Genomic DNA, 26,356 nt, shown 5'->3' on the forward strand with positions numbered 1-26,356 from the left:
TCAGGTCTGCTCACGGGGCTGTGGGGGAATCAGGGGCTCCGCAGATGTGTCTAGGCCTGTGGGGTTGAGAGGGCAGGGGCAGGTTTATTGTGATGTGGGGGTCTCCTCATTACGCCTATTAAAGGAGGCAAGTTCCAGCTTTCCTCACTGCCTGCCTTGCGGGAGATTCCCACGCTCATAAATGGCACTAATAACTTTCTCCTGCCTTTTATGTTGTCGGGCAGGCCTATCATCTGCCTGATAAAAGGCAGGCGTGTTAGCGATCTCCGACGTGGGCCCCGGTGTCCTTTGGTCTTCCCACATCTGCGTTCCCGGGCACTGGTCTGCTGAGCTGAGCCATGGCGAGCCGTTCCTACCGTGTCAGCTCCGGCTATGGGGTCCAGAACTTCAGCTCCTGCTCGGCCGTTGTGCCCAAGCCTGGGGGTCACAGCTTTGCCAGTGGCCTGGCTTTCCTCAGGGTCAGTCCTGGGCGACCAGGCTACAGGCATCTCGGGGGCTTTGGCAGCCGGAGCCTGTGTGCGACGGGGTCCCCGCGAATCGCGGTGAGTTGTGTGCGGCCCCTCCTCAGTGGGAGCAGCTTTGGCTACCGGGCAGGGGGCCTCTGTGGCCCCAGACCACCCTGCATCACCACCGTGTCGGTCAACGAGAGCCTCCTGGCGCCCCTCAACCTGGAGATCGACCCCAACGCGCAGTGCGTGAAGCACGAGGAGAAGGAGCAGATCAAGAGCCTCAACAACAGGTTCGCCGCCTTCATCGACAAGGTGGGTCTCTGGGTTGTTCCCTGGGGCTGTGGCTTAGGAAGGGGCAAGGGACTTGGAACCCAGTGATGAGCTGGGTTCAGATTCTTGGAGTCCCGCCTGGCTACCAATTAGCACGTGGCCCTGGGAACATGGCTGAATCAGGGGCATGGTTTTCAAATGTTGCCATGAGACTCAAAAGTAGTGCTGGATGTGAAACCACCAGACAGAACAGGAAGATTTATTGCTGAGGCTTACCCAGCCCAGCAAGAGTGCAGTGTGTGTCTATGGCCCCATCTCCTGGATCTCAGCCATCACGCAGTGAGGGAGGTGGGTAGGATGGGCATCTCTGCTTAGGCTGGTGTCTGACCCCTCCTGGAGGAGATGCTGCCACCCTCAGTGTCCCCATGTGTGGACAGGGTAGCTGGAATAAGGAGGAGCCAGAAGCTCCTGTCCTGTTCCTCCCTGGCTGGGGGATGTCATGGGAAAGGCTGAGAATTTCCAGGACTTCTGGCCCAGATGCCCTCCCCCAACTCAACATTTACACGGATTAAAGACCACAAGATGAGAAACTTAAGAAGAGCGTCGTGGAGGGGCTGTCGAACTGCACTTTTCTGATGTTGCAGTCTCTGAGCCTGCCTTCTGGTGGGGTACCTAGCCCTGGCTTCCTCTGACCCAGTGATGGCCCTCCTGAGAGCCCGCAGTCTGATCTCTGGGGCAAGACAGCCACCGAGGTCCACTGGAGGAAGGGCTCACCTCCCAGAGCTAAACGGTGTGCACATCCCCACCCAGGAACTTCATAATAAGGCACACACCAGGGTGACGGGGGTGGGGGTGGTGGAAGCTTTGTTCCCAGACAAACATCACCAGCGGGAATAGGCACACCTGGCAAGCCAAGGCGCTGGACATCCCTCCTAACATGCTGCTTGCTGTCCAATCCACTCTTCCCTTCCATCGGCAAAATGATGCTGGGCTTAGGATCACGTGCATCATTCATTACACAGGGACACCTACCAAGGGACGGGGGAGGTTGAAATCCAGCCCATGCTCTGCTCACTGGGCTGTGTGCCCTGGCAGGGGGGCTGCATCTACCTGGAGGCGGCATCTGTTTCTAATTTGCTCAACAGCATGGTGAGGGCCCTGAGCATGCAGACTTGAAGGAGTCGTTGCACGTGGCCTTTTGGGCATCACCAGGGATGCCGCCCGCCCCCTCTGTTGTGAGGGGTCATTTCCAGTCTGGAGAGAGACTCACATCCGCTACACCGGCTGGCTTTTCTTCCCCTAGGGGTGCAGACAGCCGCCCACCTTGTTCCAGCGTCCTTCCTTTAGGATGAACTCCAGGTTGCAAACCACGTTGCTGTGGTGGGTTCAAGCGTGCAGAAGCAGGTGAGCCAGAGGGTTTGGAAGCCCAAGGACAATGCCTTTTCAATAATAAGGGTTTTGATTCCTTTTTCCACAAGCACAGGCAGTTGAGAGCTGTTCTATACCAGAAATTTAGGGCTTGAGAGAAGACTGCCTACTTTCGGGCTGGCAACTGCGTGCTGCCAATGCAGCCAAGCGGAGAGGCCTGCCTGCCGAGAGGTGGCGCTGCTGAGACTCACCTCCACATACCGGCCCAACTGTTGCCCAACCTGCTGGTCTGTCTGGGTCAGGGAAATCCAGATTCTTGCCTGAAATCACTCACTTATTAAATATTGGCAATGAATCAAATTTTTATAAAACAGTGTGCAGGCCAAATAAAACATGCCGGTGGGCCAGATAGGGCCTAGGGGGCTGCCAGCGTTCCATTGCCGACGTATTCTCACTGCCTCAGTTTACAGTGAGGCTCAGACAGATAGAGGCCCAGTGGACTGGTGAGTGGCAGAGTTAGGCAATGAGAAATCTCCAAATTCCTGGTCCAGAGTCCCCCTCCAGGGCTTCCTCTCCCCAGGGTGAGAGTGAGGAAGAGTCATGGCGGGTGCATGTTAAAATCACTGCCATAAAAATGCTCCCAAACTTGGCAGTTTAAAACAACCCAAATATATTATCTCATGAGGCTGAAATTAAGGTGTCAGCAGGGCTGCATTTCCTTCGGAAGCCCTAGGGGAGACCTACTTGCAGGGGCATGAAGGCTTTGGACAGAATTGAGTTCCATGTGACTGGAGGACTGGTGTCTCTGTTTCCTTGCTGGCTGGCTGCCAGGGGTTGGCCTCTGCTTCTGGAGGCCACTGCATTCCTTGCCTCACGGCCCCTTCTCCCTCCATCTTCAAAGGTGCTAGTGGTTCAGCGCTGTCTCAGGTTTCAAATCCCTCCTCTAGTCCTGCTTCCCAGCATCTTTCACTCTTCTGTCTTCTATTCCACTTTAAAAGGCCCATGTGGCTACGGTGGGGCCACCTGGGTAATTCAGGATAATCTCCTGATCTTTGGGTCCATAACCTTAATTCCACCGGCAAGGTCCTTTTTGCCAGGTACCGTGACATATTCACAGGTTTCAGGGATTGGGATATGGACATCTTTGAAGGGCCATTTTCAGCCTATCACACATGGTCTGGGATATTTTTTGCAGGAACAGATGTTACAGCATTCTGTGCAGAATAAATAAATCACAAATAAATTGCGTCCTCTTCCTGGGAAATGGGATGGGATGAGGGGAAGTTCTTTGGAGAACAACTGTGACCTGAATTTTCTGACTTGGCCAAATAATTTGGCTTCTTGGGGGAAGATCACGGGCTGCTGAAGATCAAAAGTCATCTCCAAGGGCAGCGAGAGCTCTGGGGGACTGAGCACCTCCCCGGGCTACTCCTGAGTCTCTTTCTCCTACCCTGGGTGGCAGGTGCGCTTCCTGGAGCAGCAGAACAAGCTGCTGGAGACCAAGCTGCAGTTCTACCAGAACCGCGAGTGCTGCCAGAGCAACCTGGAGCCGCTGTTCGACTGGCTACATCCAGACGCTGCGGCGGGAGGCCGAGTGCGTGGAGGCCGACAGCGGGAGGCTGGCCTCGGAGCTCAACCACGTGCAGGAGGTGCTGGAGGGCTACAAAAAGAAGTGAGTGTGGCCAGGCCAGGAGTGGTTATGGGTGTGGGGTGGGTCTTGGCTGGGTTCACACAACTTTCCGGAGATGGAGATGGAGATGGACTTTTTTGAAATTCAGGGTCATCCCAGGCTACCTACAAGACGGTTCAGCTTTATCAGCCTGCTTCATCTTGTCTCAGCTCCCAGCTCTTGCAGCCTCATTCTGGGAACCTGGGGAAAGATTTGCAGGGAAGAACTTACATTCTGCGAGAGGCGGGTCACACATCTAGGGCACTGACTGACCCAGGGATGAAGAGAGAGGAACAAATGAAGCAGAAAGATGGAGATGAGCAGGGCTGTAGAGTAGAACTTGAAAGCAGTCAGCACTAGGATGGGCAGGCGAGGAGATGTCCCTGGGGAGATATCTTGAAGATGATCTGGCTGATGCCATTCAAGGTATCTGGTCAACTTCGAGAATTCTTTCATTTGCTCTGCAGATAAATCACTGGGCTCTTGTTCTGCAAGGCTCTGTAATTCAAAGGCCCATGGAAATCTTTGTTTTAACTTGGCTTGTTTAGCCTGGCTGTTACCTAGTTTAAACTCGCTGGTTCACTAGTAACTCCTCCTTTACCTGGTAGGTGTGCACAGAATGAAGGGTGATTTTGATGTAATCAGTCCTGGTAATTCTACTTGGAAGAAATTGTATTCTGGTCTTGGAAAAGCAGATTTTAACATCCAGATGGACCCAACAATGGGGTTTCACTTCCCCCGGGGGGATGCAAATGCAGACACAATTTTGTTTGCAGGCGTCAAGGTCCGTCTCCTACTCTGGGGGTGTGAGGGCCGGTAATTATAGAGCTCAGAGTTTATAGTAGCCCCAATTACCTTGTTATTAAAAAGTTGTGGAAACCATGCTCTGGAAACCCTGGTCCTCCTTGTCATGCTGGGGCGGGGCTGCTCCAGGGACAAGACCTCACAGGCAAGAGCAAGAGAACGGGCCCGGCTGGTGGAGGAGGGCTGTGGAAGTGCCCCCAGCAGTCCAGGCGTGATGGGTGGCTTCCATGACTTCAAGGCTTTGGATGTTGGGAGAGAGGGGAGGGAATGTCATGGAGTGGCCTCACGGAGCTCTACATTTTGTAGTTTTAGGGTTGAAAGGTCCCTTGGAGTATCTGTCTTTCATTCACCTCACAAATATATTTACTGAGTGCCTGACCGCACACCAGGCAGGTTAACCCAGGATGTAGCCAGATTAAATGAAGAAGTTTTGCAGAGACTTCAGCCTAAGTTTGGACCAGAAACCAGAAACCTGGACTCCATAATCAGTGTTGTTTTGGTGGGTTCTTTGTGGCTGAGAAACAGAAGTCCAGAGAGGCTAAGCCTCTTTTCTTAAGACACACAGAAATTTGAGGGCAAGACCCAGGAGCCTTGAAAACTTAGGACTTGGCTGGCCAGCCCAAGACCCTCATTCCCGGGGGCCTCTCCACCTATCCTCTCTCTCCTCAGGTATGAAGAAGAGGTGGCTCTCAAGGCCACGGCTGAGAGTGAGTTTGTGGTGCTGAAGAAGGTGAGTGGCTTTTTTCACACAGGGGAGGAAGTAAATCTTTCTGGGTACTCTGAGACTGGGCATCTTACCGAGTTCGTGTCAGTCCAGTTGTGGTGGCCAGGCCCTCCAGTCCCCTTGCAGAGGGAGGCTTCTTAAAAAGAGACCTCATCATGCTGCTATTTGGCTTTTTGTAAACTCCCTAATTTGCTGAAATGGTCACCTTCCAATCAGTTTCACTTTCTTGTGGACGTTACCTCCCAGAATCGAGTGGTATTGGATCTCAACTTGCTAGTGACTGTGAACTATGGCCCTCATTCAGTGCAAGTGCCGACGATGAAAAAATCAGAGGAAAAAACTGCTAATGATTTCCCTTTGGTTTCAGATGGGTGTGTTGAAGTGCATGCTAATGCTCTTTAAAAAATACTGTGCTTACCAGACACCTTAATTGTTAGTGATCACGGAATGGAGAGAGGGCTGGTAGAAAATCTGCCAGGAGAGGTGTGACCTTGGTCTCAGGCAGGAGAGTCAGCTGCTTGGGTGTTGGGTGGTGCCTGACCTGGGCACCAAGGACCACCTGCTGGGGAGGTGCCCCCCCCCCCCACTCCCTCCGCCGGCTCTGTGGCCACCACACGGTCACACTCTGTGGGCCAGTTTGGCTTAGCAACAGCAACCTGACATTTTGGACTGTCTTATTAGGCTACTTAATTTTGTAGGATCCCTAATTCTGGAGGAATCGGAAAGAAGTCTGTAGGGGTCAGACTTCTCTCCACTTCCTATCCCAGGTGGTCCCACTGATGCTTATGTGGTGGGAGAGGGGTGGGCCAGGAGATGGCCTCAGGGCCCCCGACAGAATGCAGAGGTCCGGGGACGCCAGTCGCCCCTGTGCCCCACTCTCCTGTGTGTCTCCACTAGGACATTGACTGTGCCTACCTGCGCAAGGCCGATCTGGAGGCCAATGTGGAGACCCTGAAGGAGGAGACGGGCTTCTTGCAGTCCCTCTACAATGAGGTGAGTCTCTCCCCATCTCACAGCAGGTGGGGGAAGGGGCAGAGGAGGGTTGTCCTTGGTTTTCAGCTCTGGTTCCTTGGTTCTAGGAAGCGTTGTGCATTTCTTAGTCTTTGAGGGCCCCCACATCTTTTCCTTTTGTGACCAGAGGAGATTTTTCTCTTGTTCAGATATCCTTTTAAAATGGAAATGGGTGATGCTCTTCCTTTATAATGATTTGACTCTGATTCATTGCCTATTAATAGAAAGTGGAGATTTGACAGTACAGATATAGGTGTATATATGATATATTCTGATTCCTCCAGAATTAGGGATCCTGCAGTAGTAAATAGCCTAATATATATCTATATATCTATATCTATATATAAATCATAGCTTATTAATTCAGGTGAAAACCCAATTAGAAAACCCAAGACTCTAAACCTATCTGTTATTTGGTGGATTGGATTTATAAATAGTCACAGCTGATCTGGATGGTTCAGACCCCAAGTGGAGTGACCCAGTTTGTCTCTGTCCATAGAAATCTATCTCTGTTGATCCAGGCACTACTGGAATTCTACCGTATTTATTGCCTTCAGATCATGGTTCAAATTCTAGACTCTTCTTCTTAAAGTGACACTTTAAAAAAATTTCCTGCCTTGCCTGTAGTTTTGGTAATTCACTTCCTGAAGTCAGAGTTAGGACTGATTTTTGGTATCCCCGCAGAGACGGGAATTGGAGGGGGTTTGGAGCTGAGGACACTGGGTGTTGTCTCCTACAGGAAATCTGCCTCCTTCAGTCACAAATCTCTGACACCTCGGTGGTGGTCAAGATGGACAATAGCCGGGAGCTCAACATGGACTCGGTTGTGGCCGAGATCAAGGCTCAGTATGATGACGTGGCCAGCCGCAGCCGGGCCGAAGCCGAGTCCTGGTACCAAACCAAGGTGAGCTGGAGGGCCGGGTTGCCCACTGGGCAGAGAGGATCTCCGGAACCTGGAGCTTCCCCCGGCAATGCACCCCTGTGCTCAGAGGGGCTACGGTGGAGGTCCGAGCAGAGCAGGGGCAGGAGGTGGGACTATCCCAAAAGAACAGGGGGCTGGCTCTCCTTAGCGACATCCCAGCACCCTCTCCAGCCACCTTGCTATCATGGGCGGTTTCTGCATGTCTGTCTACCACCCCGCAGTGCGAGGAGATGAGGGCCACAGTGACGCAGCAGGGCGAGAGCCTCCGCAGAACCAAGGAGGAGATCAACGAGCTGAACCGAATGATCCAGAGGCTGACGGCTGAGGTGGAGAACGCCAAGCAGCAGGTCGGCTGGCTGCTGCTTCTGGTCCTCTTTCTGCTTTCCTCCTGCCTTGAGGGGCTCCTGCTGTCTTTGGAGAGGCTTGTATTTTAACTACTTGCATCTAGGTAGTTAAAGTGCTCAAGACATTTAGGGAGCAAATTGGTCTGTCTACCTTCTCTGAATACTGCTCTCATTCCCTCTGTATCCCTTCACCCTTTTTCTCCTCTAAACACACTTTAGACCTTATGGTCTGATGTTCTGTTTGTGTCCTGCTTTCTCTCTCTTTCCCCACCTCTCTTGTTGGACTTGAGGTGCACAGACCTGAACTAGTCACACGCCACTCTGTTCAAGGGCACACTAACAACATCTGCATGTCCCTCATTTAAAACTGTCTTTTGTCTTCAATTCCATTCCCCTCCATCCCAGCACTCATTCTCATGTACTTAATATAGTCCCTCTTTCATACACACACACACACACACACACACACACACACTTCGTATGTATAAACTTCGCATAAACTTTTTAGTGTCTTAAGTTTACATAATGATATTATGCCATAAATCTCATCTCATTCTGATTCTTTCCTTTGCCAGCTGGAAGTCTTTAAAATCCATGCGTATCACTATGGATGGTCTGTTTCATGATTTCTGTTGTATTGACTTCTGTAATACTCATAAACCATGGTTTCCTATCCGTTCCCCTATTGATGGATATTTACTGAGGTTGCCTCCAAGACTTTGCTACTACAACAGTTGTCGCATGAACATTTTAATATATTTTTATGTATATTTCCACGTGCACCTGCATGAGAGACGTTTTGAAGGTATAAAGCAAGAAATGGAACTGTTGAGTTGTAAGATAGTCACTTATTTACTTTCCATAAGTACCCTCGGAGTACCGTGCCAGTGTGTGCTCCCATTATTGGCAACTGAGGGCTTCTGCTCCTGCACTTGCTAATTTATTATCAGACTTTTGAGCCCTTGTGGATCTAATAGGTGCCAGCAGCATCTAACTGTTACTTTAATTTTCATTTCCGGCTTAACTATAACAAATGTCTCCTCATTCACTTACTACTCATTTGCATTTCCCTTTCTAAGAATTGCCTGTTCATATTATCTGCCAATTTTGCTACTGTAATTTCTGTTTTTTTCTTGGTGATTTGCAGTAAGTATTCCCTTGTCCGTTCTATCTAGATTATAACTTTTTAATCAATTATACATGTTGCAATTAATCTTCTCTCAGTCTGTCACTTGTCTGTTTGCTTTGCTCTGGTTTCATTTATTGAACAGAAATCTTTAACCTGCATGTGGCCAAATCCATCAGTTCTTACCTTAATGGCTAAGACTTATGAACGTTTGAGGCCATAGAGGTCTCCTCGTACACTTTTGTCTTCTACTAGTTTTGTAGTTTTACATTTCACATTTAGGTCTTTAAACTCATCTGAGCTTTATTTTTTTGTATATACAGGGAGTAGGGTTTAATTAAATTGTCTCCATATAATAAGAAAATGTATTATATAATCCATCCTTTATCCACTGGTTTGTGGTACAACCTCTATCATAACACTGAGTTCCCACATCCCCCCTGGCTCAAATTCTGTCCTCTCCTCTCTGTGTAGCTGTTCTCAGCTACTGTGCGAGATGTGTTACGAAGTAATTTGTTATTACGAAGAACTGAAGTAATGGAACATGAGAATGGTTTCTTTTCTAGAAGTAAAATTGGAGAAAATTAGAAGTTATCCTTGCATTCTGATATGCTTTTTAAAAATACTTATTTTATTGTAGTGAGAACACTTAACATGAGATTTACCCTTTTAACAAAGTTTTAACTGTACTATACGTTATTGTTGACTCTAGGCAGTGTTTCACGGTGACTCTCTGAGCTTATTCATCCTGCTTAGCCGAAATGTTATGCCCATTGATTAGTAATCCCCTATTTCCTCCTCCCAGCCCCTGGCAATCACCATTCCACTCTTTGATTCTATGAATTTGACTATTTTATATACGTCATATAAGCAGAGTCATGCAGTGTTTGTCTTTCTGTGTCTGGCTTATTACATTTAGCATAATATCCTCAAGGTTCATCCATGTTGTCACATATTGCAAAATTTCCTTCTTTTTTAAGGCTGAATAGTATTCCGTTGTATACATATGCTACGATTTCTTTATCCATCCGTTGATGGACATTTAAGTTGTTTCCATATCTTGGCTATTGTGAATAGTGCTACAACGAATATGTGAGTGCTGTATCTCTTTAAGATCCTGCTTTCAATTCTTTTGGATAAATACTCAGAAGTGGGATTGCAGGATCATATGGTAGTTCAATTTTTTAAGTTTTTTAGGAATCTTCACGCTGGTTTTCCATAGCAGCTGCACCATTTTGCATTCCCGCCAACAGTGTGCCAGGGGCTCAATTTCTCACAGCTTTGATAATGCATGTTGTCTCTCTCTCTCTCTCTGTTTTTCTTTTTTCTTTAAATTTTAGCCAACCTGACAGATGTGCGGTGATTTTCATTGTGGTTTTAATTTGCATTTCCTTATGATTAGCAGTGTTGAACATTTTTTTCACATACCTGTTAGCCACTTATATGTCTTCTCTGGAGAAATGTCTATTGAAGTCCTTAACCCTTTTTAAAAATTGGGTTAATTTATTTTTATTAATTTTTCTATTTAGTCGTAGGAGTCCCTTACACTTTCTTAGGTTGGGAAGAGAGGAGGAGCTGTGTTAGTGTGTGGGTGCTGTAAAGGCAACATCCCTCAGCATGCTGACCCCTGCAGGCCAAAGAATGAGGCCCCGTACAGAGGCCTCTGAAAACCACTGGGCTTGGCATTAATTGACCGGGTAGCTCAGGGCAAGTCACAGCCTCTCTGAGTCACAATTTCTTCATCTGCATAATAGGAATAACAATGTTTGTTCTGATGCACTCAAGAGTAACTTCAAGGTCAAACAAGACAACACCTGTGAAAGTGCCTTGTAAACTAACAACAGTATAAAAATATGTGATAATATCATAAATTATATTAGCATTAGTCCTGTTCTAGTGCTAACATTCCCTTCCTCGTATGGCTCACCATGGACTTGAGTTTTGCAATAAAATTGGTTACAAAAAGGAAGGAAGAACGCTCCAGGATGGCTGTGAGTTCCCCTTCTAGTTATTTTAGAAGTTGACCATTTTGAACAGAGGTGAACTAGGATGACCAAGGCCACGGGAGACCCCTGAGGGTTCCCATAGCCTGCGCCCTTCTCAAGCTCCTTCCCTCCTCTCTGCCCCGCAGCGCTGCAAGCTGGAGGCCGCTGTGGCCCAGGCGGAGCAGCAGGGCAAGGCGGCCCTGAATGATGCCCACTGCAAGCTGGCGGGGCTGGAGGAAGCCCTGCAGAAGGCCAAGCAGGACATGGCCTGCCTGCTCAGGGAGTACCAGGAGGTGATGAACTCCAAGCTGGGCCTGGACGTGGAGATCGCCACCTACCGCAAGCTGCTGGAGGGCGAGGAGAGCCGGTGAGGACGGGGCTTAGAGTCACTTCACATCTCCACTCGGGGCTAGAATAGCAGCCTCCCTGACTCTCATCTCCAGGCAGAGAGCGTTCAAACTGGGAAAGACTCTAGAGGTCTTGGAGTCCAGCCTTTCCCCACTTCTCAGATAGGAAAACTGAGGCTCAGAGAGGGGAAGAGCTTATCCAAAATCGCATCTATTTGGTGGGTAAGCTAGAATGACGCCAGCCTGCTGGCTAGCACTCCAGTGATCTCTCTCCTCCTGCACTGCCCCTCCAGCGGCACCTGAAGTTCATTCCAAGGCAGCTACTTTACCTGGTGGCTGAGGGGTTATTTCTACATTCCCATCTCGGTGGGTTGTGAAAGCTGGAATCGTTCAGAAAATTCATTAAAGCCATTTGATTTGGGATAAACAGACAAGGGATCCTATCAACCTGGATAGCCTGATGTTCAGGACCAGCGAACAGAAAGGAACAGCACAGCATCCTTGCCCAGCAGGGAAGACAGGGGCAGACACGAATCCATCCTCCAGGTGACTGGGCGTAGTGTCCCAGGAAGGCTGTCAGAGGCTTCTCAGGGGAAGAGGTGGAAGAGTTGAGGGGGCGGGAAAAGGACAGGACATTTCAGACTGCACTGAGAGTTTGAGCCAAGAATCGGGGCCGGGTGAAGTTGGCATGGGAGGGAGCAATGCGCACGGTACATGGGCCTCTGTCTGGCCTTGAGGTGGCTGCTCATTGTTGCCTCTGAGCTGGGTCCCACAGGGGAGGGGGAGCAGACTAGACGGGGAGTAGACTATAGAGGTTAAGGTCACGGGCTGTGAGCCAGAGCACCTTGGGTTCAAACCCCAGCTGGACACTTAGTAGCTTCGAACCTCTATGCCTCAGTATCCTAATCTGTAAAACAGATAATCCTAAAATTCACCACTTCAGGCTGTTGCAAGGATTTAATGAGTTAATGGAACATAGTAAGTGCAAGGAGGAACAGGTTATTATCAGAATAAGAATATCTCTACCCAGGATGGCCAGGCAGCACTACGCTCATGGAGAGGCTCCCTATTAACCTGGTTAGTGATAGAAATCTGACAAGAGCAGTTCCCGAGGCAGCTGACTGTGCCTGACCAAAGCAGGTGAACTTTGCTTTGTCCATTTCTGCAGGCCTTTGGGTGAAGCCACCAGAGCTGTCTCCCCCTTTGCACTCATAAGCCCCTAACCTGCTCACCAACATTCAGTGAGGCACTTGGCATTTGCACCGTGAAACTTAACTTTCATTACAATCATAATCATTAGGATGTTAATATCTCCACCATATAATGAATGATGCATTGTCCCCGACATATGAGATTTTAAAAAGTGGTTTAGCATTTTGTGCTTTGCATATGGTGGCCATTGTCCTTTTAATAGACCTTGTCCTCTTGCATATAACATGTGTAATTGGATTACACAAGTCATGCTTATTGCAGAAAATACAGAAATAAGAAAACCAAAGCAGGCATAATCACTCAACTCAGAGGCAGCTGCTGCCAGCATTGTGGCTTAACAGGCACCATGATGGGCACCGGCTAGCATCTGCCAGAAGGGCACAGTACCAAGGCTGTGGCAAAGCCAGGTTCACGTGGCAGCAAGGTGAGCAGGAAGCGTATTTCCCCTGAGAAGTGTGAGGGGGGAAGGGCTCTGAGTTGGGCAGAATGAATGAGAGTAAAGCTTGCCTGGAGGAAAAATACTGAAGCTGGAAGTTGACAAGGGGAGACATAGAACAGAAAGGGAGTTTATGAAGAGCGCAAGTTCTGGTATAAATGTCTCATTCTAATGAGATGTTTATAGTGTTAACAGCAACCCTTACACTGGATTTACTGCGGGCCAGGCTCTGTTTGCAGGCCCTTTACACACAGAGCTTATGACAATCCTATGAAACCACATTATCGTCCCCATTTTCTAGCTGAGGAAACTGAGGCATGGCAAGGTTAGGTGACTTGCTCAAGGTCCCCACTTAGTAAGTGGCTCAGCTGGATCTGAGCCCAGGTTGGCCTGGCTCTCAGGTCGAGGTTCTTAACCACCACATCCTCCAGCCTTCTTCTGAATGTACCAAGCCCAGTGTATGTCTAGGGTAGCATTTAAAATCATGCAATTAAAAATGGATCAGTTTGGATGCTAGGCAAGCCGTTTTCTACCCAGAGGTGCTACCCAGTTAGACAGTAGCTGCTCCCATCACTTATTCTTTGGCTTTGCTGGAATTTTTAGCAGAGGGACCGGGAGGGTAACCCCATCCACACTCCACGCCTACATTTCAGTACCCCAAGTTTCCATGGCTGAGAAGCAAACAGAGCATAAAGTGGCCTTTTAGATCCTGCCACCTAACATCCCCCTGTCCTTTGGGGGTCCCAGGGAGCAGTGCCAGCACGGATGCCCTCTGCAACCAGCCTCCACCCCTCCTCTTCCCCACCCCCTCTCCCAGGACAGAGGAGAACAGGACTCCCTGGAGAGCAGAGGAACTGGGTTCTAACTGCTCACTCTCCTCTCCCTTACAGGTTGTGTGAAGGCGTGGGCTCTGTCAATATCTGTAAGTTTGGCGGGGTGTGTGGGCGTGGTTCTCTGGGTGTCGGTGGCCTTACTATCAGGTGGCATCTAATTTGTGACTGAGCCTCTGTCCACAGGGCACTGAATGAGGGAGCTAGGAGCTGAGAGAAACGGATGGTCCCAAATATTTGGGCCCCTCTGGAACATCCATGAAGCCTAAGCTTATGCCCGTGACAAATTCTGACCCACTGATCGGTTCTGCAAGAGTAAAAAGTAGCCCAAGTCAGAAGACACAGAATACTTCTCAAGTGGTAGCATATTTTGTAAGAAAAAAACACGAGATGTATATTCTGATCAGCTGGGGCCACGGAAGGCAACACTTAAACCTACATCTTTAATAATCCAGTGTGTATACAGCCCCTACCCTCGGTGTCTACCTGTTCCCCTCACCTTTCTAGCAACCATATTTCTAGATGATTCCTCTCCTGTGATCAGTCAGTTTTTGCCTAAAGATTTCAACATTTCAAGGTTAGTCAAGTAGAGTTAGGTCTGACTTGCTAACCACATTCCTTCAAGGGGAAGACGGCAATGGGTTTAGATTTTCCTGTAGTTGAAAATCATGTCGCTGGGTCCCTAAGCACATGAGAAGAGTTCATCATTGGTGCCAAGAAAATTCTGTGTCACACCACGTCTGGCATGGAAGAGAATTCTGACCCGGTGTCTTGTTACAGGTGTGAGCCGTTCCCAAGGTGGCGTGGTCTGTGGGGACCTCGGTTCCATCGTCCCTCGTGGCCTGGGTGGCGTGGCCACCAGCAGCAGTGCCCTCTGCTCCCCCTCCATAGTGGGGGCCTGTTCCAGTGCGAGATCTGTGCGGTTTGCATAGTGGGGGGTGGGACTCTGGACGGATGCGGTCTGCCGGGGGTGAGGGTGGAAAGTAGGGTGTGGGGAAAGCTTTTCTCTCTCAGGCTCAAATGTCAGTGTAGGGATTGCCCCTTCCTGGGAACCCAGAAATAACTCTCCAGTTTCCTTCTCATTGGAGTTACGATTTACCCTTTGAGTGCAAACCCTGGATTTGGCATGCTTGCCAGCTCTGTTGATTTCTCTCCTCTGGTTGTCGGGGAAAGGATATAAAGGCTTTATGATATAAACTGCTTAGCTATTTTCTTTCCCCAACTAACTTCAGGTTAGCAGACATTTGCTAGGTACCGACCATGTGCTAGGCCCCGTGGGTGGGGACCCAGGTAGGGGATGGCAGTGCGTGGGTACACCCTCCGCTTGGCCTCAGACAAGGGGCTGTGCATGTCCCCTTAGTGTGGAGGGGGCAGCGGGGGACGTGGAACTGGGACTCTGGGAGATCCCTCACTTGATCTAAGAGATTGGATGTTCCCAGAGCACCCCCCAACTATGCACATGTCAGGATTGGCTGAGGCTAATGTTCCTGGGTTTTTGGTGGTGGTGGTTTGGAATTTTATTGTATTTGGGTGATTCCTGTAGGATTCTTTTTCTCTTATGATGTGCGTGATTTAATGTCCATGGCAAAAGGTTCTCTTCTAGTAACCAAGTTAATGCCCGCGCCCTCCTTATGTTCCCAGCCCACCCAAAGTGTCTCTGAGTGTGGTCCGTGGACCACCACCTACATCGTGATCCCTGAGGGGTGGGTTGAGGTGGCGGCTTGTTAAATATGCAGATGCTGGGCTCCATCCAGAACTACTGAATCAAAAATTCAGGGGTTGAGCCCATGAATCTGAGTTGAAACAAGCTCCCAGGTGATTCCTTTAAGAACTGAAGTTTGAGAGTCACTGGTTTTTGTGTGCAGGTCAGGTAATTCTGGCCGTGGAGGTGACTTTCCCTCCTGTTCTCACAGGATCAGATTCATCTCTTTGCATTTCTCCTCTGACTTTGTCAAGAGGTCAGAGCCAGTCTGGGCCACCCATGCCTAGTGGGTGGGGACAAAGGCAGAGAAGAGGAGAAGGAAGCCTGTGTTCACAAGCACCAGCTAAGTGTCTGATGTTTCATTCATTGCTCACAGCTATTGTATTAGTATCTTCATTTTACAGATAAGGCAATCAAGGCCCAGAGACGTTAATTCACTTTCCTAAGATCACACAGCCAATCCAAGATCCAAACTGAGGTCTAGAGAATGCCAATGTTCATATACTTTCCGCTGCCTTGTCTCAGTTGTTCCTTCAGAATAAGCATCTTGCCTCATCAGAATGCTCCTGGATGAGGGGTTCTAACAGATCCTACTTTACTAGCCTGACAGAGATAAGAGGTGGAATGTGACATAAACAAACCTGCTGAAAGCATTTGTAGAAACATCTCCCCCATGGCCTCTGCTCTCCAGGAACCTTGGACAGATCTTATTATGGGGCAGTTAACACATTCTGGGAATCCAGAATTAAAGCTGAGACTTCTGGTTGGAGGGCACTTCCTCTGATGGCTTGGACAGGGGCAGTTGACCGTGGAACTCTATCTCCGGCCTATTTCTGAACTGACAGTCCCCGAGAAGTCCCACCAGGGAAGTCAGTTCAAAGTCCCCTCAGATGCAAGGGCGCCCCCCTCCCTCCTTGCCCAGATGTGATGAGGGGGAGCGAGGGGTTTCTGGTGGACAACTTTCTTTCACTTATTTTACAAGAAGAGCTCTACTCTTCCCACCTTATGTTATTTGGAATTAAAAAGAAGTTGAAAAATCTTTTTTAAAATTTAAAAAATTTTTTAAAATCTTTAAAAATTGGGTAGAAGATATTTTGCCACAAGAATACATATTTGATCTCAAGACAAAAAAACACTTTGAGTAGTTCTCTTTGGTAATGCAGGCCTTCTGATGCCTTCAAAATGTGTCCCCCTGGGACTCTGGGAGGCCAGAGATCTTTCTGAGTATAGTGCCCTCCTAGTCTTTCTCTGCCTTCTGGTCGTTAAGGGTCCCACAGGGGCTGTATCCTGGGCACATCTCAGTCTGGATACTGCCAAGTTTGAGCAGGGAGAAAATCAGGTTCCAAGGGCATCAGATCTGCTCTGAGAGGGGAAGGAGTCCCACCAGGCACCTGCTACCCCGGGATGGGGTCAGGGGGTGTGAAAATGGGGGAGGGTCTGCCTTTCCTTTCTGATGGTGGTGGTGGGAGGGTGTGAAATGCACATTTGTGCCTTGGGGGGCGTTTCCTCCATTTTTAACTCAAAGGCTCATCCTCTGAGTCCTGCCTCCTCCCACTCCTTTCCCTGGCTACCACTGTGCTGTCCCCTAGCACCAAGGGAGTAACAGCAGAGTATGCAGACAAGGGGTGGTTCCCCCATGTCCATGTCCATTTCAAAAAAGGATGCAGTTGGTGATTTCCTTGATCATGTGGTAAATCTGCATTTCTCACTATGCTCAGCTTGGGTGGGTAACGGCTTCAGTTTGTATTTCCTGAGATCTCAAAGACTGAAGCAGGGGACAGTTGGCAACAACAGCACTGGGAGAGGGAGTGGCCTAGGAGTGAGTATTTGTGCGGATGCTCCAAAGCAGAGGGGATTTGAGACGTGATGGAGGAGGGCTTGTGGCCTTGGAGAGGAACAGAGAAGACTCCAAAGCCCAAGCATGCCTGATTTTTTGAAAGCACTATAATCTATCTGTTTTCATCCTTTGGAGATCCTGTGTATTTGGGGAGGAACATCGAATGTCTGCATAAGACTAGAATATGGAAGAAGGTCTGATTTTCTCTGATGGAGGTCTTAGCTGAGTTTGTGGAATTTCAAAGGTAAAGGGCGCCCGGGAAAGAGCTCTGGACCCACCCACATGGGCCTCATTTATTATTTGAGACTCTTGCTCTGTGGCTTGTTCCTGACCTCCCGATTTCAGATCACTTGACTTCTCCTTAAAAAAATTTTTTTTCTAATAAAAACTTTAATCCCCAGATATCTTGGAGTGTACCCTTTGCTTTCCGCAGAGCATAGCTCTTTTTTCGGCAGAAGACCATGGGAGTCCCAAAATCCTTTGAACCAAAAATTGCTCTGCATTTTTGCTGTTGGCTGCAAGGAGGGCTGGGGGAATAGTTTCATGTTGACAAGCTGATGGCGCCTCGAGCTGGCTGAGTTGGTTGACTGCTTTTTGCATACAAATCATGAATTATTACTTATTAAAAAGTTTCTTGATGCCTTCCAGCTCCTGGTGGTTTGACTTTTCAACGCATGGTGTTGTGTTTTCTGGTATCCGATTTGGCATTTTAGTTACACTTGGCCCAGACCCTTGGTAACATCAAGGTGTTTTCACCAAGCACAGACTCATTCTAGCAACCTAGTACCATGGGAGGTGGCAGGGCTGGAAGTCTCGTCTCACAGGTCCCCAGGCTGATGCCCAGAGCACGAAGGTCACTTGCCCAACGTCTCACTGAGACATGGCAGAGTTGATGCTCAAATTTTGATCTCCTGCCTTCTCAGTCCCTGAGAGTTAGCCTTTCCCGTGGCTGAATGATGCACCCTAAACTGAACGCTTGCCTATTGTGATCATGACTATGTGCTCAAGGCCCTGAGAGGTGGGAGGAGAAGGGGAGGGGCAAGACACTTGAAGAAGGTCTGTCTGGTGTCAGCCAGCAGCCTGAGTACTCAGGAGAGGCTGGCAGCCTCCAGTGGAGTTACAGCCCTTTGGGCCTGAAGTGAGGATTCATCAGAATGCACTAAGACCTTAACTTCTCCAGGGGATGGGGCAGCAGAGGAGGCTGTCAGGGGGCCATCTGCCTGGAATCCTCACAGCCTACCTGTTCTCCTAATGGGGAAATGGAGGTGCATCCAAGGGAGCTGATGTCTATACCTCCTGCTCCACCAGCTGCCTGAGTTCATCCAACCATCCCAGGCCTGACAAGTTCTGGAGCCCCAACCTGGGACTTAGTTGAGGGTCAGAGCCAGGAGACACTTCCTGCCCTCTAGGAACTCCCAGTTTGATCCAGGCTCCATACACACCCAACCACATCCCTGGCTCCAAGCTACAAAGATAGAATCAAGGATCCTCAGGGTTTGAGACACCATGGGGCAGGGAGAGGGGGATGTGTGCATGTGGGAGGGAAGGTAGGGAGCGGGGAGCAGAGGGAGCACTGAGCACAGGCAAATTGGAGGAGGGGTGTGGGATGGCCTGTGTGTCCATGTGGGATGATGCTGGGCAGTCTCAGAGGACGGACTTGGCTCCATGGGGTGGAGCCTGCATCTGGGAAGATCAACACCGGGTGGAGGGGTTGCACAGGGCTAAAGAGCAGGTGGGGAAAGAGGAGCCTGCATTTGGCATAAGGAGCACACGCATTATGCTGGGAACTGGCTTGAATCAGGCAGCAGGGGATGGGAGTGATGAGCTTGAGATTCTGGCTGCTAAGGGTGTGTGGGGTGGGGATGAGGAGAAAGAGGTCATGTGGGGATCTGGAGCTGTGGTCCAGGCTTGAGTGAACTTTGGGAGACTGAGCTGGAATCAGGTTATGGAAGTGGATGGGAAGAGGTGGAATCATTGGAGGGTTGGGGAAACACTGTAAGGGGGTGCTCAGTGTCAGACACGTTGGAAGGGAGGAGACACCATCGTTCACAAGACCACATATCTTTGCATTGCAGCAGCATTTACTGAAACACAGATTGAGACAACCCAGAAGGCGAGACACCCACAGACAGCCATAACAAGAGGGAGACCCAGGGAGTGGCCTAACCTCCAACCCAGCAGCTCTGCATCGGACAAATCCCTTCTGCACCGGCAGGGGGCCATCTGGAGCAACCATGCAGTTTTATTTGAAATGTGAAAGGGCTGGGAATGACTCTCTAACTGAAGCCCAGAGGAGAACCAGAAAAACAACTCCCTAAAATGAGAAGGTGGCGGAGATAGGCTGAGGGTCTTTCCCTCTGTGGGAACCCGTGGAAGATTCTGGAAGCAAGCACACATTTTCCATTCACACAGCATTTCATGCTGGGGGGGTGGGGGACGCGGGTGGCACCCAGACTCTACGCAAAGCGGACGGACCTGCTGCTCCCACAGCTGAAGCTGGAGACGCGGGGCTGACAGGGGGCGCAGGAGTCGGGCGCCATCACTGTGACGCTGCCCCCTGTGGCCACCGGGCCAGAGGCAATCTGGCGGCCCGGGGTGGTGCTATACGTGAGGCCCCCACAGGTGACTCCGCCGCGGGAGCTGCTGACACCTGTGGGAAGAGAGGGGACAGAGAGAGCTGAGTGGCCTGCCGTGATGTCCCCAACCCCGGGACAGGCCCTAAGGGGCTTCTGCACTGCAGGAGCTTCCTCCTCCTCCAAGGGGTTTAGTAGTTCATAACTCAGGCCCTGTTCCTCTCAGCATCTCAACCCCTCTAAACCACTGGGGCGAGAAGGAAGCAAGGAACCCCCTGTCCGCCCATCCAGGGGGGGGCGAAGCTGCCTTTCCCCATTTTTTCTGGCCTGCAGTTCACATCGCCACCAGTGGAGGGCGCGCTCAATCGTGCCTTCTCAATGCTTCCAGGAGCAGGAGTTGGGGTGGAGTAGGGTAGGGGGATGGAAGGCCCTCTCCCAGACCAGGAACATTCCAGCTTCAGTGGGTTAGGCTGTCAGGTTCAGATTTTCCCATCAACAAAGTCATTTTTCTAGGGGGTTTTCAAGCAGGTACTTACAGACATTCACGGAGCCCACACCTTCGCACAGCCTAGGGAGGAAGAAACCTCTGTTAATTCTGGGCACTGAGCTGAATTCCTTGAGGGAGATGGTTGCTTGGGCACAGAGCAGACAGACCAGCGGTCTACAGATCTAACCCCTAAGAGGCAGGAAATGCTCCCTCAGAGTCTGCATTAGATGCTCACTTTCTTAGCCTTCTGACCATGGAGACAATACCTTATGATAGAGGTGGATGAGATTAGGAACTCCACTTGCTGCCTCAGTTTGAGTGTTCCAGCCCACCTTGGTCAGAGCAATCAGGCTCCCAGAAAGGAGAGTCAAATGAATGCAGCAGTGTGTGTGCAATGGCTTAGTGCCAATGAAGAGCGCCATGCACATGGAGTGAATTGTCCTTATAATGCATGTGCCTCTGCGGGCTGGCCAAGGTGCAGCCTCCTGTAGGAAGCTATTTGAAGAGAATGGATTTTAGAGGTACATGTCTTGGGTGCAGGTCCCAGCTCTTGTGCTTATTAACTGCATGGCCACAAGAAAGTCACTGAACACTGGGCTTTATTTCCTTATCTTTGGATGGGAAAAGTGATACCTACCTTGCTGGATTGTAAGGATTTAAAACGAGCACTTAGCACAGCCCTAGCACATAATAAGCATTCAGGAAATTATTATTATGAAGCTTGAGCTGTACTGGCAGTGGGCAGAGATGCAGCTCACACTTGGGCTCAGGGAAATTCACTCCCAGAGGACCAGGGCCTCCTTCTAGGTCCCTCAAAGTCTTCCTTAGCCCCACCTGTGTTCCTCGCCCTCCAGCAGGCGCCTGTAGGTGGCGATCTCGATGTCCAGGCCCAGCTTGGAGTTCATCACCTCCTGGTACTCCTTGAGCAGGCAGGCCATGTCCTGCTTGGCCTTTTGCAGGGCGCCCTCCAGCTCAGCCAGCTTGCAGCGGGCATCATTCAGGGCTGCCTCACCTTGCTGTTCTGCCTCGGCCACGGCAGCCTCCAGCTTGGCCCGCTGTGGAGAAGGAGATGTGAGGATGAGGATTAGAGAGAGAGAAGGCACAGCTTGGCCCACCTAAGCTGATGGGGCTGGGGCAGGGAGAGGAGGATCCCAGAGAGAAGGCAGGTTAACCACCTATGGCCAGGGAGTTACTGGGACTATAAACAGAAGGGAGGAGATGGGTGCTTTTCATCATCTCTCCTTGATGGCAGTTGCAGGGTGGCCAGGGAGGGGGACATCAGTAATGTGGCTCATCCCAGCTCCAGGACCGTGTGAGGTGCCACAGCCCCTGCCCTCTCCCTGGGCCCCTGCTTCCTCACGGAGAAACTGTACGGCTTGTTTAAGGCCAGGCCTTTGCTATCCTGGGGGCAAAAGACCTGGTGCTGGAGTGTGCCTGTGCTAGGCATTCAGGCCCTCCTGGAACCCCCTACCTGGCACTTGGCATTTTCAATCTCGGCCGTCAGCCTCTGGATCATGCGGTTCAGCTCATTGATCTCCTCCTTGGTGCGGCGCAGGGTCTCCCCATGTCGGATCACTGTGGCCTTCATCTCCTCACACTAGGGGGAAGCAGAGATGCTTCTGAGGCTCAGAATGGGACGTCCTGCCCCTTCAGGACATCTCAGATGATTTGCAGGTTGTGCAGTGCTCAGCCTGTGCAACCATACATGGCAGCCCCACTCTGCCACTCAAATTGAATCTGTCTGTTCTTTTCTCACCATCCCTAAAGATCACAATCCCCAAACAAAAGAAGCCTTTTCCGATATACACCTCACATCCTTCCCACCGCCAAGTCTAGGAGGCAGGTGTCCTGGGCTACTCACCTTGCTGCGGTACCAGGACTCAGCCTCGGCCCGGCTGCGGCTGGCAACATCATCATACTGAGCCTTGATCTCGGCGACGATACAGTCCATGTTCAAGTCCCGGCTGTTGTCCATCTTGACAATGACTGAGGTGTCTGAGATGTGGGCTTGGAGGACTTGGAGCTCCTGGGGGGCCAACAGCCAATGCATTTGGTTCTGGCGCCTGGTCTGGGCCATGTGCTCCACCCTGAGGGCAGTGTCCACTCCCTGGAGGGGCACTGCTCATGCGCAGTACATGACTCCTGTTCCCCTTCATTGATACACAGTTACGATAAAGCTGGAAGGGGCCCTGGAGGTCAGCTGGGGACAGCCCCTGACAACAAATGGGGAAACTGAGGCCCAGCATGTGATGAAAGCCTGGTTGAAAGTCATTCAGCAGGGAAGCTGGGGTCTGAATGCCGGGACTAGTGATCTGTCCCTAAATTAAGACCCTTTTCTGACTGGAAATGCACCCTGGCCCCCCCTCCCTGACATATACACTTTCACATCTATGTAGAGACCAGAGTGCACAAAGACCAGCACACAGGCACACACTCTGCCCCACAGAGGCTCACAGGCACAGAGAAGCCCCGCCACAGGCACACGCACACGCACACGCCACAGTCCTTGGCACTTAACGCACACGTGTCTGTGACAGCCACACAACACGCCCCTTTGGCATATGTGTGCATGTTCTTTTCATGCTTACATCACCTGGGGGCAGACATGCACACAACCCCAGTCTGCCCTCCCCCCATCTCCATGCCTCCCCTACCCCCCTTCCTGGCTGGCTGGCAGGGGCCCCCGACCTCATCATAGAGGCGCTTCAGGAAGCTGGACTCCTCCACCAGGGCCTCCACGTTGGCCTCCAGGTCTGACTTCCGCAAGTAGGCACAGTCCACGTCCTGGTGGTGGAACAGAGAGAAGGGGGTGTGCGTGTGGGAGGAGGCCCGGGGAAGGTGCCTCTGGGTCTGGGGGTGACTGTGCCCCACTGAAGGTTGTGCGGAGGGCACCCCTCCCTCCCAGCCCCGAGACCAGCCCCCTCACCTTCTTTAGAACCACGAACTCGTTCTCTGCTGTTGCCCTCAGAGCCACCTCCTCTTCATACCTGGTTGTAGGGGAGAGGGGCTGGAGCTGAGGGCTCAGGGCTTGGCCACCATCCCAGCTCTGAGACAAACTCTTTCAGGGTTAAAAGGAATTAACTCTGTAAACGTTCTCCTGTCTGTTTCTTGGTCTATTCTGTGACTTGTTCAATGGCCAGCCCTGTCCCCATCCTGGTTTATTCTACCCTAGTCCTGCTGCCTCTGGGATGAGATCAGGGAATCCACAATCCATCCCCCAAGTCTAAAGTCATCTGTGCCTCCTAGATCCAGAGACCTAGTGCCACGGGCCGGGAGGACGCGGAGCCCGTGTCATGAAGGTGAGCTGGGAAGAGGAGGAACAAGAGAGCTGTAGAACCCCACTGGATTTCCTAACTCCTCTCAAAACAGCTCTAAGACCCTCAGGTCTCCAGGGGTTAGAGGTGGAGCCAAAGAATCTTAAGAAACTGAGGCCCCTACTGGACATCCCCTTGGGTCCCAGGCAGCTCTCAGTTGACAGGCAGGAATCTTAATGAAGGAATGTGGGTGGAGCCTTCCCACCTTCCCCTGCTATCCCTGGGTCTTGCCGCACTCACTTCTTCTTGTAGCCCTCCAGCACCTCCTGCACATGGTTGAGCTCTGAGGCCAGCCTCCCACTGTCAGCCTCTACGCACTCAGCCTCCCGTCTCAGGGTCTCGATGTAGCCGTTGAACAGCGGCTCCAGGTTGCTCTCACAGCAGCGCTGATTTTGGTAGAACTGCCACTTGGTCTCCAGCAGCTTGTTCTGCTGCTCCAGGAAGCGCACCTGCCACCCAGGTCGGGAGGAAGAGAACTCAGGAGGAGACCGGGGAGGTGCCGGGCTCCCCAGAGCTCTCTCTGCCCTGATGCTGCCTGAACAGCCATGAATACTCAGGGCCAGCCAAGGGCTGAGCCACGGAGTGTCTGTGACTCAGGGGGCCTTGCTCTCAGTCCCTCAGGGAGGCAGTGTAAGTGTGAGGGAAGGTGTCCCCCAGCCCCTGCTGTAAGTCAAAATTCTGATTCAAGTCCCGGATCTACCACTGTAAACAGCAAACTGTCTAACCTCTGGGTAATTGGTTTTCTAATTTCCAAAACAGGGATGATAATAGTACCTTCCTTAAAGTTGCAAAGATCGAACAAGTTACTACATGTAAGGTGCGTAGAACAGTTTCTGACACAGTAAGTGTTCAACCAATTTAACTATGACTTTAATTACCAGTTGCTCTTCATTTATTCATTTATGCAACAAACATTTATTGAATATTTACTGGGTGCTGCCAGGGCTTGTGCTAAGACACACACATGTGCGCGCACATACACACACACCCCTTTGTCTATGTCTATGCTATCAATCAATTTCATCCTTCTGCAGGGAGTTAATATTTCTCCCATGGTACAGATGGGGAAACAGGAGACCCCAAGCTGTGAAATGACTAGCTCGTTATCTCGTAATTAGTAAGTGATGGAGTCAGGATCTGATGTCCCTTGAGGCTCCTTTGCCTGCCCGCCCACCAACATAGTCTATCTAAGCAGCACACTAAACTCACAGCTTCAATTTGTTATTCAAAAAATGGAGATGATGATACCTAACCCATTGGCTCATTTGAGGATTAACTGAGATCACTAAAGAGGAAGTGGTAATAGGAAGGTCCCCTGGTCGCCCCGTCTCCCCTGATCCCTGACTACAGAGCGTAGTCCTATCTCCTCTGCCGGGATGAGGCCTCCTGGACACAGGAGGGGCCGACATGGAGGGACGGGCACAGGTGGCCTTTTGGGGAGGCAGCCGCACAGCAGTGCGAGGTTTCTCACACTCTGCGCGGGCGGGTCTCCTTCCGCCAGCCTGGCAGTATCCCCTTCCTCATTCCTAGTTGTGCATCCATGAAGGAGGCTGCCCAGCCTGGTTAACTGTCACCTCCTCTCCCACTACTGTCTTTGGAAAAGAATGCTAACAGCTAACATTTGTCACGCACTTACTATATGCCAGCACTGTGCGCTTATGTACCCATTAATCCTCACACCTAACATGAGAGGTGGGTTTTGTCATGCAGACAAGCAGCAGGCCTGCAGTCTCGCAATGCTGAGGGGCAGAGCCGGGATGGGGAGGCAGGACGGCTCTGAGCAGCCATCTGCCCAGCACATGCCTTTCCCTCTCCCCACCATCTCCCATTCTCCCAGCACCCAGAGCTGTTCCACAGCTCTGCTGTTCTCATGTTGTCTCAGGAAGCACACACAGACTGAACCACAGGCTCAATTTCTGGACCACACGGGATTTTCTCTGCACTTTGCAGGATTAAACAAGAAGACGAATCCTTCGGCCCATATTGATCTGCATCTCTCTCCGGCTGCTGGCTGCCATGCTGGCTCTCCTACCCAATGGGACCCTCCCCAGAGAGCAGGACTGGGGCAGACTCTGGACATCTCAGGCCTCACTGACCTTGTCGATGAAGGCGGCGAACCTGCTGTTGAGGCTCTTGATCTGCTCCTTCTCCTCCTGCTTCACGCACTGCGCGTTGGGGTCGATCTCCAGGTTGAGGGGCGCCAGGAGGCTCTCGTTGACCGACACGGTGGTGATGCAGGGCGTGCTGGGGCCACACACGCCGCCAGAGCGGTACCCGAAGCTGCGACTGCAGGAGCCGGCGCGGAAGCCGCCCACCGCTATGCGGGGCCCGCAGGAGCCCAGGGCGGAGACGCTGCGGCTGCCAAAGCCCGTCAGCCCCCGGTAGCAGGACACCCCTCGGTAGGGGGCGGCGCTGATGCAGCACCGGCTGCCAGTTTTGGGGGCCACAGCCGAGCATGAGCTGAAGGTCCTGGTGACCCCACATCCTGAGCTGATCCTGTAGGAGCGGCAGGACATGGTGTGAGTCTGAGCGGATAGAGGCTGAGCGCACGGGAGTCTCGAGGGTGGCAGGTGCGCTGCTTAAGATGCTTCTGGCCCCTCTGATCTTCCCTGGTCCTTTTATTGCTGGGGAAAGCTGGGGTTGGCAGCATGAAAGGAGTGAAAAGCCATTTTATGTTGTTTATTGGCTTGGGGAGTTTGCCAGCAACTCCCCAAAGACTCATCTTAAAGGTGAGCTCAGTGGCGACTCTGGGGCTCCGGAGAAGTATTGAAGATGTTATTAGGGACACTGTGCGTTTGCACTTTTCATCTTCAAAGCTCGTTTACATACATTAGGTAATTAATTTTCTCTCAGTCTCCCTGCGAGATGGCCTCAGCCCACACCTGGAGACGGATTTGAACTCCACAACAGTCTGAGGTGGCTGGGTGTGGGGTAGAGTCTGGGGCC

At 51.0% G+C, this 26,356-nt stretch overlaps 2 protein-coding genes across 2 annotated transcripts; one reads left to right on the top strand and one right to left on the bottom strand.

Annotated features, from left to right (window-relative positions):
* Positions 1–245: 245 nt before the first annotated feature.
* On the top strand, positions 246–17,683 carry LOC102507048 (keratin, type II cuticular Hb5). Its single transcript, XM_006192747.3, is given in 10 exon segments — positions 246–761; positions 3,550–3,648; positions 3,650–3,759; positions 5,230–5,290; positions 6,182–6,277; positions 7,035–7,199; positions 7,439–7,564; positions 10,819–11,039; positions 13,558–13,589; positions 14,278–17,683. Coding segments are annotated over 10 exon segments (1,485 nt in total). The 5' UTR covers positions 246–338; the 3' UTR covers positions 14,430–17,683.
* Positions 17,684–19,095: 1,412 nt separating this feature from the next.
* Positions 19,096–26,011, bottom strand: LOC102507299 (keratin, type II cuticular Hb5). Its single transcript, XM_006192748.3, has 9 exons — positions 25,507–26,011; positions 23,651–23,859; positions 23,023–23,083; positions 22,785–22,880; positions 21,958–22,122; positions 21,568–21,693; positions 20,931–21,151; positions 20,146–20,177; positions 19,096–19,686 (listed from the first exon to the last, which is right to left on the bottom strand). Exons 1-9 carry the CDS (start codon positions 25,924–25,926, stop codon positions 19,493–19,495), a joined length of 1,524 nt encoding a protein of 507 aa, XP_006192810.1. The 5' UTR covers positions 25,927–26,011; the 3' UTR covers positions 19,096–19,492.
* Positions 26,012–26,356: the final 345 nt, after the last annotated feature.

This window comes from Camelus ferus, chromosome 12, assembly GCF_009834535.1.
Source record: "Camelus ferus isolate YT-003-E chromosome 12, BCGSAC_Cfer_1.0, whole genome shotgun sequence".
In the NCBI taxonomy this organism is placed as follows: Eukaryota; Metazoa; Chordata; class Mammalia; order Artiodactyla; family Camelidae; genus Camelus; species Camelus ferus.

What these genes read in the sequence shown, in the direction of transcription:
- LOC102507299 (XM_006192748.3), bottom strand. Translation starts at nt 25,926, where the DNA reads ATGTCCTGCCGCTCCTACAGGATCAGCTCAGGATGTGGGGTCACCAGG. An exon ending in TTGAAAATGCCAAGTGCCAG is followed by an intron (nt 21,152 to 21,567) that starts GTAGGGGGTTCC and finishes CCTTCTCCACAG; the next exon opens with CGGGCCAAGCTGGAGGCTGC. An exon ending in TGTGGGCTCCGTGAATGTCT is followed by an intron (nt 19,687 to 20,145) that starts GTAAGTACCTGC and finishes CTCTTCCCACAG; the next exon opens with GTGTCAGCAGCTCCCGCGGC.